This window comes from Fringilla coelebs, assembly GCF_963513975.1.
Source record: "Fringilla coelebs genome assembly, chromosome: 5".
Taxonomy (NCBI): domain Eukaryota; kingdom Metazoa; phylum Chordata; class Aves; order Passeriformes; family Fringillidae; genus Fringilla; species Fringilla coelebs.
In genome coordinates, this window is record NC_140033.1 from 59,357,658 (window position 1) to 59,374,032 (window position 16,375).

A 16,375-nucleotide genomic window follows, 5' to 3' on the forward strand; every position below is an offset into this window, starting at 1 on the left:
GGGAGGTGGGACAGAGCAGGGGCGGGGGAAAAGGGCTGTGCCCCCAAGGTATGTCCCTGCACTATAAAAATTACTTCGGCTGGATCCAGAGCCAGGGGAAAAAAGCAGCTTCCACCTCTGCTACTGACTCCAACAGCCTTGTCCAGGCAGAAGGACTCTGAGCAAAGGCAGGACCTGAGGATGAATGTCCAGGCACTGGCAGTCACCACACTCCTCCTGGTGCTGCTCTGCTCAGTCCCAGCACTGTCTGGGGTACTGGGGAGCCAGGCCAGCAACCTGCAGAGGCAGGCAGAGGCTGGCTTCTCTCAAGAAGCCCCTCGGCCACCTGGAGATGGAGGGGACAAGCTGCCTGGGCAGGACCCAGAGAGGAGGACCCACCCTCTGGCCAGTGCATGGAAAGTGCTGAGAGAGGCACAACCCAGCTCCAGGTCCCTCAGCAAGGCCACGGCCAAGGCTCTCCTGGGCAGTGGGGAGCAGGTTGCCCCTGGCAAGCCCTGGAGGCTCCCACTGCAGCCTTCCCGCAGCAGGATGGCCAGGCTGAGCCACCACCTGAAGGACTATGGGAGGTTCAACAGCGACACGGTAAGCACAGCATCCCTGGGAGAGGGCTTGTGCTGGGGGGCTGCTGGATGGGTGGGGTACCAGTGAGGATCAGACAGGACAGCAGGAGCAGGACATGCTGAGCATGCCATGATCCTGCAAACACCAGGTAGAAAAGGTGTTTTTAAGGCCATTCCTCTTAAGATGCATGTAAAGGTGCCAGTCACAACATGGCCTCTCAACACAGCGTGGGTCTGGGTGCTGAGAAGGGAGTGGGGCAGGGACACCCCCAGATCCCCAGCTGGTACCTGGCAAGGCTTAGAGCAGAGCTGATGGCTCTGAGCAGCTCAGGAGGAGAGTGCAGGTCTGGCTGCAGTTGTCCCCATGTGCTGCCCTCAGAGCTGCAGGGACAGTCCTGCTCCAGCCCCTACAGTGTTCAGGAACAGAAACACTCTCCACAGCGCTAACAAAGCTCTGTCAGCTCTGCAATGGGGGCACCATGCCCTGATGCCCTGCTGGGGACAGCTCCTCTCAGCACTGCTCTGAGGGTGGCACAGCCTTTCTCTGCCCATGGGAAATCTGCTCCACAGGCTCAGCACAGCATCCCACAAGTAACCAACTTCTCCTTTAGCAAACCCAAACCACGCTTTGGTAGCACACAAGTAGACCTTGTCTTAACCACAAAGTGCTGGGGGATGCTGTGCCAGATGCCACTCGGCTGGGATGGGTGCCACCACAGCAAAAGAGCAGAGGCACTGGAGGGGTGTTGTGGTTGTGGTGGCCAGCTTCGAGTGCTTCCAGCTAAAACCAGTAATGAACTGCCCCTGGAAGCACTTCCTTGGGCCCCAGCTTCTCCAGCTCCTTGCAGTGCTCTAGACCCTGGTGAGCTGCTTATGAGCGATGATGCAGCTGTGACTGGGCTGGTCCTGGCTGCCACGGGCATTGCAGCCACCACTTCCCTTCTCCCTGCAGCACTCCTGCCACAGCATCCAGTCCCGGCCCTGCCAGAAGCCCTCTGACTGCGGTGGCTGCCTGGGGCTCTACACCTGCAAGCTGCCTGCTGGCACCTGCAACCTGAAATCTGTCTCTAGGCAGAGAGGTGAGTTCTAAGTCTCCTGGCAACTGGCAGCAGGGATCCCCACGTGCACCAAAGTGCAAACACGCCCCTCTGGCTGCAACACTCCAAGCCCGTCTGACTGCCCCATGCAGGGCTGGGTCTGGTCTCTCGACTGTCCAGGGCTGTCTGTCCTGCCAGCAGTAGCTGCAGAATCAACTGCATGGTGGATGGGACATTCCCAAAAGTTTCAGGGAGGGCTGGGATTTCACAGGTGTCCTGAGCTGTTGCAGGACACCAACAGCCTGTGCTGGAAAACCAAGGAGGGGTACAGAGCCTGGGACTTAGACAGTAGTTTGGGAGTCAGCAAGTGCAGTCCTGCACATCATGGGCCCCGCAGAGCTGCTCACATTGGTGTGAGAGCTGTTTAATTAGGCAGGAACTGTCAGGGAGCAGAGATCACAGCTTTTAATGTTTAACCAGTGTCCTGATTCTCAAGCACGCTTTGGTAAATCCATACTGCCCCTAGATCGGCCTCTTGCCCCAGCACATTTGCCTACCCCCATGTACACATGGTCATGGAGCAGAAACTCATCCAAGGCTACTAAACACAGAGACCCAGCTGTGGTGCAGGAAACCCCTGGCAGGTGGAATAGACAAGTTTAATGTTTGTGTACAGTACAGTGTGTGTGTGTGTAGCATATAGGGCATGCCCAGTGTATGTGCTCTGTTCATAGTCTCTGGTCTCCTGCTGCTGGCAGCCTCCACAGGAGGACACAGACCCATGGTCACACCCAGCACAGATGGTCTTATGGCTTTTCCTTACAGGTGGCTTCCTCCAAAGCATACAGAGCCCTTAGATGGAGAGTCAAGCTCATCTCGGAGCAGCACAGCTCAAACTAAAGCTGAAGAGGTTGTCCTGCAGCTGGAGATCAACACTTCCTGTCAAGTTTCATTTTAAATCCTTAATGACACAGTTGTAAATGTTTCTTTCATTGTACTTCTCTTACTGCTGCTTTTTAACACCCCCTTTGGATTTTGTACACTATGTAGGCTTGATTCCCACTTTCCTGAGAGCAGCCAATAAATGCACTGAGTGGTCATGGAGCCCTGTGCTGGCAGAGCCCCTTTGGAGCTCCCCAGTGAGGCAAACAGGGATATTTCACAGCCCTTTTTAATTTGAGCCATTAGGATATTGCAGTAAAAGCTGCCAGCATCTCAGCATGCTCACACACCAACTCAAGCTGAGCTAAGTGTTGGGCAGCCCGGGATCCCTCCCTGCTCCTTACCACAGCTCCTGCCAAGGAAGGCCAAGTCCCATGCTGTTGAAAACATCACTTAAGGAGAGGAATGTGGAGCCCCCAGGAGCAGGCTTGGCAGTGTGGGACCATGTAGGTGACCTGCTTCTGAAGGCTGGAGCTGAGGCACAGATCAGCTTTTTTTAGCATCCCACAGAGCTTTGCAGGCATCCTGGTCACCTTTACACTTGTGGGGGTGACCCCAGCTTTGCAAAGCCTCATAATGTTTCCATTAAAAGCTCCTTCTAAAACAAGAACCAAAGCACAACATTGATTCACCTCGAACCCCACTGCAGTTCCCTTCAATGAGCCACCACCAGCTCCTGTGACTGTGAAGTGGCACCAGTTTTGTTCAGCACACCCAAGGGGCAGCCCCCACACCTGGTCACCTCTGAGGGAGCCTGACCCTGGGTGGGGATGGGGAGGAAATGCTGCTGGCTTCTCTGAGCCCCTTTGTTGTTGCTTCCTCTGTCGCTGCACGGAGGTTTGGGGGGCACAGAGCTGCAGGTGCTGCCTCCTGCCTGGTGTGACACCATGGCTGTCCTGCATTTACTGTGCTCACCACAGAACCACAGAGAGGACGAGGTGGGAAGGGGCCTATGGGGGTCACCTGGGCCATGCCCCTGCTCAAGCAGGGCCACCCAGAGCCATTTGCCCAACCTACCTGGCTGCATGGCTTCAAAAGCTTCTCAGAGCAGCGCTGCACCCACCGCTCTGCTCTGCTGTGGAACGCAGGTGAGGGCCTCTGAACCCCACTGCTGGGCAGAGAGGTGCTCTCACCTGGCAAGGCCCGTGGGCCACAGGAGCACAGGGATCATTTCCAAAGCTTCTGCGAGTTTGTGCAGCCCAGCACAGCACAGCTGCAGCTAAGGTACACACATGCAGCTTTCACCCTGCAACCCCCCAGCAGCTGGGAAAGAGACTCTCCTCCAAAGAGCAGACTCAAGGGTGCTTCAGGTGCTCTTGCCCTCACAAGCAGTGCAAGTGTAACAGCCTCCACACAGCTGGAAGAAAGCCCTCACCCTGCCCCAACCTCCACTCAACTCCCCCGACACCTCCTCAGCCAAGGAGGTCCCCACAGGCCGAGGACAGGGGTGCAGGGGGCCCCACCTCCTGCAGGAGCACAGGTTCCCAGCTGTGCTTCCAGCAGCAACACCCACAACAGCAGAGGAGAGCCCATCTGACCTTTGGGAAGCTCTCCCAGACAAGATCCTGCAGGTGAGCTCCACTTGGGCTCTCCTGGCAAGCTGCCAGGTGAGGGATGGAGGCCCCACGGCCTCTGAGACTCACAGGGCAGCTGAGGGCCTGGCCAGGGCGAGGGTCCAGCTGCTTGGTGTCCCCTCTGGCTCGTGCTTGGTGCTAGGTGGGACGGTGGGAACACAGAGCTCACCCTTTTCCATGAAAACACCATGGATCCTCGTGCCTTTTACACAACTCGCTTTTAATTACACTGCGTGAGGAAAGGCCTCTCCTCGTGCCAAGACTCCCTGGTACAGCCACCCAGGGAGCTGGCTGGCCCATCAAGTCCTCAGTAGGTTTAGTGGTTCCCCCTCACCCTTTTCTCTTGCTTGGAAGCTCCTCCTGGTCAGTCCACATCATCCCTGCAGCCCTCAGTGTCCTTGCTTTGCAGAGACCTACTTTCAGACATCTCTGTCCTTCCCCTCCACGCCCTCTTTGCCTGCTCAGTCCCATGGGAATCCCCCTTTGGCCTCCTGCAGCACCAGGCAGAGAGGAGGCAGGGCAAGAGTCATTGGTTAATAACTGTTCTAACCTCAATATAAATAGAAAAGTACAACCAAATAAAGAATTGACTAGCTAAGAGATCCAATCCACGGGGATGCCTGCAACGTGCTAGTGCAGAGTTCAGAGAGAGTGCTTGGTCCAGTGCTTGCTACTGTAGACATCCAGAAGCCTGTCCTGGCAGCTGCAGCCATCCCACCTTCCTGCAGCACCACGGCTCTGTGCAGCTGTGGCCAGCGTGCCCAAGGCTGCTGGCTCCTGGGAGCAGGCTCAATGGGAATGGTTGATGAATCTGATTTATTGCTGCTAAAGTGGTAAAGCCATTCTCTTCTGTGGAATGAGGATGTGCTTCGCTCTTACTTTTTGTGGAGGAATTTCATTTTGCTGCCTGAAGAGACAGAGAAAAGAAAATGGACTCTCCACAGCAACAGGCAAAACAAGTGTCATTTCCCACCTCCTCTGTCCTGTGCAGTGCACTGGCCCTGCTGCTGTCCCTGGCTCCTTGTCCACAGCCAGCTGCTCTGCAAAGCTGGAAGCAGGGGCCTGCAGAGCTCTGCCCATTCCTGGGAGCAGAACTGCAGGCTGAGACCTTGCAAGCTCCCAGGCACACCCTCCAGAGCCCATTTGTCCAGGGCACACCAGCCCTTCAGGCACTGCTGCTCTTAAATGGCCAAGAACAGACAAGAGGACCAGGGATGTGATCTTAACACCAGATCAGACTCAGCCACAGTGTCCATGATTTATCAAAGACTTCTAACCTCAGTCTGGAGCTCCTGGCTAGTTCCCCTTATAGTGGAAAATAGATTGAATCAGAATATCCCTGGGCAGTTCCCACTGCTGATCCCTAAGAGCAAACCTGAAGGCAATGAAAAATCTGTCAATTCCCCCATCAGGACCTGCATCCACCACCCCCAAGTCTCTGCCTGCTCCACTGCCTCCTCAGACCCACCTGTCTCCTTTAGAAGACCTGGATACAGCTCATGGCCCAACCTTTTGTTCTCCACCAGCCTCCAGACAGTGACTGACCAGGACCAGAGCCAGCAGCGTGCCACCACAGGGATACATGGCCAGGCACTGGATGCCACACATAGTCACTAGTCCTGTCACCCTTGGGCAGCTTCTGGGCTGCCCAGCCTGAAGGCAACAAGAAGCCCAGCCCTTGGGAAGCTGAGGGTTTTGCTGGTTCCTTACCTAGGCCTTTGAGGAATCTATTGACTCCACTCTGCTCCCCACTGGGAAGTGTTTCCAGGTACTCCTGAGCCCGTACCTCAAACAGACCTGCAGAAAGACAGAAATCAACAGCTTTTATTCTGTGTCTCTATAATCCAAGTAAGAATGCCCACCTGAAAATGTACTGTCTCAGCTTACCCACACATTATTGCACAGAAGAGAGAACAACTCACCCCACCTCCTCCACCAGCTGAGGCCAGATTTGGCACAGAAGCTTTGGTCTGCCCCCTCCTTCCCCACTGCAAGGCTGACTGAGCTGCTATACCTCACTCAGGGTACAGAATGTACCTCCCTTCATTCTTCTACGAATGCAGCTAAGCCCAGGGAGTGACATCATCTGGGGAATCATCATGCAGAATTTACCTCTTTTACTCAGCCACCTATTCAAGCATTCCCTGCTTATTAACGCTCGTCAGGAAGCTGCTAAGCCAGCACCAGTAGCAGCAGGGAAAAGAAATTTCAGCTGCCAGTAGAGCCCTTGGGACTGTGGGATAACAGGAGTGAAGCTGCAGTAGCAGCTCTGGGAAGGAGATGAGCATCCAAGCTTTCTACTAGACAAAAGAACCACGACCAAGCCAGCTCATTTTTCCTTTAGACACAGGAAGAAGGCATGAGGGACTGCAAGAATAAATGTCATTCCAGCAGTGGAATTCAATGTGGAATGGAAGAGGCCCATGTGGAGGATACTGCAAGGGTGAAAGATGCCTGCAATTCCAACCCCATGCAGAATCCAGTAGATTCCCTTCTGGTGCTCCTGTACAGACACCGCAACCTCCAGGCATGGAACTGGGGATGCAGGTGCTGGCTGGGGAGCATCTCCCTGCTCTCGTAGGAGCAGCAGCAGCTTCCAGAGCCCAGCTGGAGCCCCTCACCTCTGACCCCCTGCTTCCGCAGCTCCCGCTCCTGAATGAAGCCCCCAAACATCTGTGTCTCCATGAAGACCTCCAGGAAACGCCGGAGGCTCTTGGAAGAGACGGATTTGCGGAAAGCCTCGCGCTGCAGGGCCCGCTCCTCGCGCTCTGTGGGCGTCAGGAACAGGGAGTAGTGGCCCACAATCTCCACAAAGAAACGGACAAAGGCCTCGGACACCACCTCGTTCAAAGGGCTGGTTTCTAAGGAAAAAATAAAGAGGAAGTGCTCAGAACAGTGCTGTAAGAATGTGGTAGGAAAATCTCTGGGTAAAAATTCCATGTTTTTTTTTTTTTCAGATCCAGCCTGAGAAGAAAAAGCTGCTCAAGAGAGAGAGCATCCTAGGAAGTGCTTGTCATGGAAGTAGACCAAATTGTTACTACTTTGAAAGACACCAAGCTTTATTTTGGTGCTCACTTTTCTCAGTTGGGATGGGGGAGAGAATCAGAAAAGTAAAAGTGAGAAAACTTATGGGCTAAGATAAAGAGAGTTTAATGGATGAACACAAAACTGCATGCAAGCAAAGCAAAATAATTGTTTTATTCAGCAGCTCCCATGGGCAGACAGGTGCTCAGCCCTGCCCAGGAAAACAGGGCTCCAGCAGGCACACCTTGGGAAGACAAAATACCCTATTTCCAAATGTCTCCCCACTTCCTTCTTCTTCCTGCAGCTTTATATGCTGAACATGACTCCATGTGGAACCCATTGGTTTTTTGGTATCAGCTGTCTCTGTCCCCTCCCCACTCCTTGTGCACCCTTAGCCCACTCACTGGTGGGGTGGGATGAGAGGCAGAAAGGCATTGGCTCAGTATGAGCTCTGCTCAGCAACAGCTAAAACATCCCTGCATTATCAACACCATTTCTAGCACAAATCCAAAATACAGCCCCATACCAGCTATGGAGAAAATTAACCCTGTCCTAGCCAAAACCAGCACATTGTCCAGGCTCCTCTGCACCAAGGAGATGCCCATGCTGTCCTCCAAGAGAGCTGTCCCAGCCCAGTCACCACAAGCCACACGTCATCGCCGAGTCTGCAGCTCTGCAGGTGACTGTCCCCTGGAGGAGCCTGCATCACTCATGGCCAGCAGCAGAGTGGAATGAAAGCCTATGAAATCCCTCTGAAAAGTAGTACAGGTGCTCACTGAAATTGTAAGGGAAGAATGGCTAGAGCTGGGAAGAGATAAGTACTGTTGCTCTTCACACAGAGAACTGCCCCTGTGCGCTGGAATACTTAATATAGCTTAACCAAAATCCTGATCTACCTCCAATACCTGCGGTGTTAAATTCAGTACAAGTCTAGCTCTCCTCTAAGAAGTGACAGACAAGAAAGGGGCAGGAAAAGACAGGGTTTTCAGCTGAAAGGCACTGTGCTTTACCCTGCTTGCCATTGACAGGGCCCTCCTCCTTGTCGCTTGCCAGCTCATTCCTCTGCTCCAAAATGTGCTCTAGGGCAGCCTGCAGCTTGCGGGGCAGGATGGAGTCCTCATCTTCCATCTGTAAGACAGAGCCACCTCCTCAGGGACTGGGGCTGGGACAAAAACATCTCCTACCCTGTCCCCAGCACAGCAGGGGGAGCACTAGAAATGAACCGTGAGGAGAGGAAGAAGGCGTAACTGTAATGCATTTGGCACATTCCCAGCACCACCCAGCGCAGCACTATCAAGAAGCACAGGAGGAAGGAGAAAGAGGGCGTCTTTTCCTAAATATTCCCCTATTCTGGAGGAATTTTACATGTCTGACCCTGGAGGTTACTGGGCAGGGCTCACCCCTGGCCTCACCATCTGCCCTCGAGCACTGGCCCTGCCACAAAGAGGAGGTGTGTGAACAATGCTGGCACGTGGCCCGGTGAGGAGAGCCTCTGCTCAGGCACCAAACCTCTTATACAGGCATAAGAAATTCCCAGGGAGCATGGGAGCCAAGGAACTGCCAGTGACTGTGCAGAGCTACTGCCAGCCCTGGCTGAGTTGGCTGATTCAGCTGAAGCCTTCAGAAGAGAGGTGCAAGGTAAAGCATTACCCCAGAGCTAAGGCAGCTGGCAAGTGAGGACTGTGGGAGGGCTTGGCCTTCTCCCACACACTGCTCCCTGCAGCAGGAGAAGCGCTCATCCCATCTGAGTCGGGGGAGCAGCAGGAGGAGCACTCAGCCCATCTGAGTCACGGGGCTGAGCTCCGGCACAGACCCACGCTGCCAGGGCTGCTCAACGATCTGCCAAAGAGCTCTGGGGAAAAAGAGCCTCCTAGGCCAGGAGTATGTTTGCTCATTTATCCTCTTCCCTTTCTCCTCCCCTTCCCACTCCTCTCCACAACAAAGGGAAGTGAAAAACAGCAGGCAATATTGTCTGCAGAGCAACACACAGGCTCCCATGTACCACCTTCCTGCCTCTGACCCATCCAGTGCAAGGACTGGATTGAGGAACCACAAGCTCCTGAGGCAGTAAGGATTTCAAAAAACCATCAAGGCTCCTCTCCCACTCAGGGCAGAGTGTGTGATGGGAGATTAACTGACAGACACAGGCTGCAAGAACCCACACTACTTCCCAGCAGACAGTGCTGAACCAAAGCTTTCCGGCTTTGTCCTCTGCCTTACAGGATGACACGTGAGGACCTATAGTGCCCAAGTGCCACCATTTTCCCCTCTAAAAAAAAAAAAAAAAGATAAAGAGGTAATTCCCAATGATTTAGTCCTCAACAGCTGTGGTTTGGGATGCTGATGTTACATATATACACAGCAACCTCTATAACGCTGCTCACCACAAGCCCTGCCTTGGTTTTTGAGTGGGGAGAATGTGATCCATCCAACCAGGCAGGTCAGCAAACACAGATGGAGGTAAATTATGGAGGAAAAAGGGAAGAAAAGGATGTGAATTAGCTCTGCTCACCTGTCTCAGAAACCGATTATTTACAAGGTCAACGACGAGGACCTAAAAATGAAAGAGCAAGAATCAAAAGGGGAAGTAATTATTTCCACCATCAGAGTTTATCTGAATCTGTAACTGCCCTGGAGGAAACACTTCCCTGCTCCTCCTACCCTCCACTGCAGCTGGAGGAGGCACCCAGCATGACCCAGGAGCACAGCCCATGTTGCGGCTTTCTAGGGATGCCATTGCAAACCACAGCTCAGCTTGGACAGCAGGACCTGTGCTCCAGGCCTGGCCCTCTGCTCCTTTACCACTCAGCAGGGTCAGAGCTTCATCCTTTCTCCCCGTGTGCTGCACCGCTGTCTCCTGGGAGGAAGGAGGGAAATCCCTCCCTCAGCACATTCTGCCTTGCTGTGCTCACCCTTGTGCCTCAGGAATCCAATTCTTAATTATTTATTGCTATCGTGAGGCTCCTGTGTTAACCCAAGGGGCAGCTGTCCTGGCCAGGCTGTAGCAATCACACTTAATACTGACAGGATATGCATGCAGCCCCTGGACAGCACCATGCAGAAACCAGTATGAACTGTAATAAAACCATCTCCTACCCACAGCAGCCCCACCGTGGGGGATTCCAGCCCTCTGCCTTCCCAAGCTGTGGCCAAGGCAGAGCACAGACCTTTGTCTGTGTGGGGGAACACCCACCTCTGCCCTTACCCCATGCTCACGGCAGCCAGAGGATGAGAGCTCTGCTCCCTGGCACTGCCAGGTGACAGAAAACAGCTCAGCCCACAGGGAACAAGCTTGAGTACAGCATGCTGTGGATGCAGGACTGACTCACAGTGGGGATGCAGGACTCACTCACAGTAGGATGAGGATTCACAGGGGAGATGCAGGACTCACAGTGGGGATGCAGGACTCACAGGGGGGTGTGGGACTGACTCAGAGTGGGGATGCAGGACTCACAGGGGGGATGTGGGACTGACTCAGAGTGGGGATGCAGGACTCACAGTGGGGATGGAGGACTCACAGTGGGGATGCAGGACTCACAGTGGGGATGCAGAACTCACTCACAGTAGGGATGCAGGACTCACAGTGGGAATGCAGGAGTCACTGTGGGGATGCAGGACTCACAGTGGGGATGCAGGACTCACAGTGGGGATGCAGAACTCACTCACAGTAGGGATGCAGGACTCACAGTGGGAATGCAGGAGTCACTGTGGGGATGCAGGACTCACAGTGGGGATGCAGGACTCACTCACAGTGGGGATACAGGACTCACTCACAGTGGGGATACAGGACTCAGAGTGGGAGTGCAGGACTCACAGTGGGGATGCAGGACTCAGAGTGGGAGTGCAGGACTCACAGTGGGAGTGCAGGACTCACAGTGGGAGTGCAGGACTCACAGTGGGGATGCAGGACTCACAGTGGGAGTGCAGGACTCACTCACAGTGGGGATACAGGACTCACTCACAGTGGGAATGCAAGACTCACAGTAGGGATGCAGGACTCACAGTGGGGATGCAGGAGTCACTCACAGTGGGGATGCAGGACTCAGAGTGGGAGTGCAGGACTCAGAGTGGGAGTGCAGGACTCACAGTGGGGATGCAGGACTCACAGTGGGGATGCAGGACTCACTCACAGCGGGGGATGCAGTACTCACAGTGGGGATGCGGGACTCACAGTGGGGATGCAGGACTCACAGTGGGAGTGCAGGACTCACAGTGGGAGTGCAGGACTCAGAGTGGGGATGCAGGACTCACTCACAGTGGGGATGCAGGACTCACTCACAGTGGGAGTGCAGGACTCACTCACAGTGGGAGTGCAGGACTCAGAGTGGGGATGCAGGACTCAGAGTGGGGATGCAGGACTCAGAGTGGGGATGCAGGACTCAGAGTGGGAGTGCAGGACTCACAGTGGGGATGCAGGACTCACAGTGGGAGTGCAGGACTCACAGTGGGAGTGCAGGACTCACCTCCTCCACAGGCAGCTCCTTCAGGCGGGGCAGGGAGCTGGAGAGCAGCCCGATGAGGAAGGGGGTGGGCGAGCACACGATGTCGATCATGGACGGCGGCAGCACCGGGATGTAGGTGTGCTGCCAGGTGAAGGGGTACAGTAGGGCCACTGTGGCGTGGCAACACTTGGAGAGAGTGCTGGAAGACAAAACACAACCAAGGGCAATGGCTGGTCAGTCAGGGAATTAGGGGTGCTTCCTAGAAATTAACTGCTCCCTGATTGATCTCTGTAATTACTAAGGGCTTTCCCACATTTCTGATCCCATTTTTCAGCTTCAGAAGCAACGACTTCTGAAATATGATGCCAGCCCACATTCTTATGACAAGAGATGGGTTCCACTGAATCAGGGATCTGCTGCTCCAGTGTCCTGATGGAAAATATCAGACAAACACTGCATCTTCTATGTCACTGCCTCTCCTTAGAGAAATGAGCTCATTCTGCCACAGCTCTCTGGCAGGAGTCAGGCAGGATATCCAGTTAGCCATGGCAGAGCTTGCCACAGGGCACCAGTTATTCATCTCTTCTGAGTCTGGAAGGATTTTTATGTGTCAAGAGAGGGGGAAGGCTAGCTGCTATAAATCCTGTATATATAACATCATTTGGTTTTACCAGCATCCAGGAAAGGAGAGGAAGGAGCCTGGTGCAGCACGCAGGAGCCATGTGGATTGAGAAGAATGCCCAGCTGGCTCCCATTAGACTCCATGGGAGAATTTACATTCAGCAAGCTGGGTTTATTGCTGACTTGAGAGGGAAGGGGTTTGATGGGTGGACTTGAGCTTGCTCTGAAAAGTGCAGCCTGCTTTCTCTCCCCACTCCAGTTAAGTCTGGTGGATGTGCATCCCTGTGCTGTGTCACTAGGGCACACTGAGCAGAGTGACATGGCTGCGGGACAGCTGGCTGGCTTCCATCACATAAGCTCAGGTTAGCAGAACAAAATTGTAGCTGCTGGGACATCAGTGTGACAGTATGAAGCAATCAGGCAACAAACATTGTTAAACACATGACGCTTTTTGGAGATGGAGAGGCTGGAATCTGCTTAACCTGAAAATTTTATCTGGGACTGTGACAGGTAGGGAACTGGCACTTGGAAAGATGTATGTTCTGAGAAAGTCTCTTCACAAAATGGGGACAGTTTCCTCTCCCTTCACTCCCAGAGGACTGTCTTTTCTAAGGGGATACTCTATAAAAACAGAGGAAGACCCTCCAAACGCTCTGTTACAGAGTGCTAGCTTTAAATGGGAAAAGACCTTCAGTTCCACATTGTTTTTTGGGAAGGTGTGAGTGTATCCCCCTCCCTGCATTGACTCCTCCAGGCTGCCTCTCTGTTGCTGCTCTCCAGCTGTGGCTGCCATCATCAGCTAGCCCATACCTTGCCATGTCTATCACAAATGCAAAGTAGATAATGAATCTGAGAAAAGCAAAATTAAAATAATGAGAAAACACAGAGCTAGCAAGAAACAGAAACACAAAAAACCCCCAACAAATCCACCCAGAAAAAATGTGGGAATAACATCAAAGTAGATGATTTTTGTTGTATCTTTCATACAACCTGATCTTGAAAGGAACTGCAACAAAAGTGAATGTGTCATCTCAGAAGTGCACTCCAAGCTAATGAAATCCTTTAAAAACCATCTCCTTCAAAGCTGTGCTACTCATACATTTCAGGTCATGTTAGCAGATACAAAAGCAGGGGCTTCTCTTCCTTTCCATTACTGCAGAGCATATTTTCCACTCCTCGATTTCTAACTGATAATAGACCTGGTAATAGCAGCAGCAGCATAGTGAAAGCTGAAAGAACTGCACCTTTCATCACTTGTGCACAGCAGTGGGGCATTATCACCACCCACTGTTCCTCTTCTTTGAGCAGAAGGTGAATGTGGCAGTGTTAGAAGTTTTACATTTGTCACCAATCCTCTGTTTTGAAGGTGTATCCAAATTTTCTGCCTAAACATGGGACCTGAATTTACAAACAGCATGTAAAAACCCATAGAAAGCATCTCTGAGCCCAGGTAGCTCCACAGAGGAACAGTGAGCAGCTGAAGTACGTGGTTATTTATGGCATGGTGAGATATTATGGCAAGCTGTCTCCTGCTATATTTATGGTGCCTTGTTCTTGCCTCAGCCCAGTGAGTACACATGGTACGTGAGAGATCGAGTGGGAGGAGAGATGGATGAGCTCCAGTGAGTGCAAGTCAAAGGCAGAGCTGTGTTAAGTCTGAAATTGTACACACCAGGCAGTGGGAAGTAAAGATAACTTCCCCTTCCACCCTTCCATCTGTGCATGACTCAACGCCTCCAGGGTGAAACCCACTGATCTCTGCTCCCAAACATTTCTCACTGTGAAAGACCTTTCCAGGGAACAATACTGGCAGGGTTGTGGTCTGTGAGCCTCCTTTGTAAGCAAAGCAGTTCAGGGATGGACACAGAGGAGGTATCACTGAGGCACCTTTTTCACATGTCAGACTTGCTCTGCAGGTAGTCTCAGGGAGCTGCAGGTTGCCAGGAGCTCAGGAGAACTGTGGCTATCTAGAGTGACTCAAGCCTAAGATCTCTCTCTTGCATTTGGCACTGCAACAAGCACTAAGGGACTGCTGACTCACACCAGGCTGATGAGCCTTGCAAAAGAATCCAGCTTGATAAATCCCTTTTACGCCACCTGTGTGACTCCAGCACGTGACTGCAGTGTGCTGTGTGACAGGAGCCACCCTCAGGCCACACAGGTTCAGTCCAGCTGTTCAAACGGGACACAGGCACCACTTTCTAAGGCTTTTGGTTTCATGAGTAACCTTTAAAATGCTGCAGGTCTTTGAAGAACGCTTTCAAGATGCTGAGCACATTTTCAGGGGTTCATTCAGCCTTCTGCAGGGAACACAGTAGAGCTGCGTGTTGCTCACAGTTGAGACTGAGATGTCAAGGCTAATACAGAGGCTAAAAAGTACTGAGTACACAAGAAGGCTCAGACCCCTCCCTAAGGGGCTGATTTGGGTAGGGACTGACACACAGATCTCTCTGGGGAAGCATTCCCTTGGTCAGAGCAATGATACTGCAGCAACCTGTGACATTTGTTTGCTTAACAACAGCACTTCCCAGCACACAGCACCCTGTGAAGCTGCTGCTTCTTGGGAGCCACTATGAACACAGTTGGCCAATACAGACAGCTGCAACTACATAGAAACCCTTCTTCCTCTCCTGGGAAAACTTGCTCCAAGACTAGCTTGACTTGCTCTTATAGATACCTTGACAAGTTGCAACAGCTTCTAAGGAGGGACACTGGCTGTTCAGCCTGGTTGCTTTCCACTCCAAAGGCAAGCACATGTGATAAAAAGCCTCCAAAGCTGACTCCCTCTTTGGGTTTAGGATCTGCATGATTTCTGAAAAACACCATTGAATCAAACCTCCTGCTGGAGCTTAATGCCAGGAAGTCCTGTGGTCCCTGCACTAACCAAACTGCTCAAATTATGCTGGCATTTGGCAATTTAAGACTATTTGAATATGTATCTTTTAATTTTTTTTTTAATAAGCTCTGCCACAGTAGGATTTGTTTTACAAACACCTTCAGATTTCTGACACTGTGTCACATCTGGAGTTACTTATGATGGATTGCAGTTCTGGTTTACAAAATTTAGCAGGCACAGGAGCTTCCAAGCATTGTCCCATGACTTCACACAGCACTGCTGCAAATCCCACCAGGAGGATGCCAAGTTCCACCAGCTCTCTGGGGACCCTCACTGACTCCCACAACGTGGCAAGTTTGTGCAGGTGAAGAAATGAGTATTAAGATGATCTGAAGAGACAACACTATTATCAAACTTCATCCTTGGGTTCTTCTTCTCCCTAATCACAGGGCAAAAAGGGAAAAACCTGCGAGGCTGATATTCGCAGTCCCAGATTTGTTTTTGTAGCACATGGTAAAGGGTTCTTCCTGATGATTAATTACCTTTTGCTGGGGATGACCACATTTAAAGTGTCTACTCTAATTCTTTCAGATCTGCCTTTGATAACAATGACCACTTTGTGTTGTTGATACAGCTGTGGTTTCTGGCAGAGACAGAGGCAATTGCTTGAGTTGGTCAGATCCACAACAAGCTTTTGAGATCTGGAAAAAGGAGGCTTTGATTTTAAGCCTGTGCAAGCTTTTCTTTTTAAAAAGCCTTCTGAATCACAAGATCTCCTGCTCAGGCCATTAAAAACTGCCCAGCTTGAGGTACCTTGTGACATCAGGTGATTTTAGCTGAAAGATGCCTTCTAAAAGGCTGTTTGGCAGTGCCTGGAGCTGCATGCCAGGCGACATCCCTTTGAAACAAAAGCAGCTCTCATGTTGCAGTGTCTAACCCATGCCACCGTCTCCACTGCCCCAGCACTAAAGTTAACATTGCAGGAATGAACAAAAGCTGGGGGAAGACTGCACAGACCAACACAGTTTTAACAAAGTCATTTTCCTGGGTTGTGAGGCAATGTATACTCCAGTATCCATAGTGACAGAGAAAAAAACCCACCCAAAAACTAATAAACCAAATTCTTTCTTTTTCCACTGCCAAGCTGTGGATTGACAGGTATTTAAACAATCAATGCTCATTCTAAAGATGGAAAAGACAAAGTATTTCACTTGCTGTACACTTGTTAGATGCATTTTTTGGCTCAGCTTGAAAACATTTCACAGTTCATGCAGTATTTGGCAGGAGACCTTTCAGGTTTCTTTTCCCACAGACTGATTTTATAGCAATTAAAGGAGGT

At 51.9% G+C, this 16,375-nt stretch overlaps 1 protein-coding gene across 2 annotated transcripts in view; it reads right to left on the bottom strand.

The window, feature by feature from the left end:
• Nucleotides 1-4,321: 4,321 nt before the first annotated feature.
• DENND2A (DENN domain containing 2A) overlaps nt 4,322-16,375 on the bottom strand; it is a 58,705-nt gene continuing 46,651 nt past the window's right edge. The window contains exons 15-20 of one of the 2 annotated variants that reach the window (XM_084206048.1): nt 11,601-11,778; nt 9,650-9,691; nt 8,148-8,265; nt 6,735-6,974; nt 5,824-5,910; nt 4,322-5,020 (exon numbers count right to left, since the gene is read on the bottom strand). In XM_084206048.1, coding sequence (XP_084062174.1) covers nt 4,989-5,020; nt 5,824-5,910; nt 6,735-6,974; nt 8,148-8,265; nt 9,650-9,691; nt 11,601-11,778 — 697 coding nt within the window. In that variant the 3' untranslated portion in view covers nt 4,322-4,988. Of the gene's footprint in view, nt 5,021-5,823; nt 5,911-6,734; nt 6,975-8,147; nt 8,266-9,649; nt 9,692-11,600; nt 11,779-16,375 lie in introns of those variants that run through there. The other variant, XM_084206049.1, reaches the window with a different exon arrangement.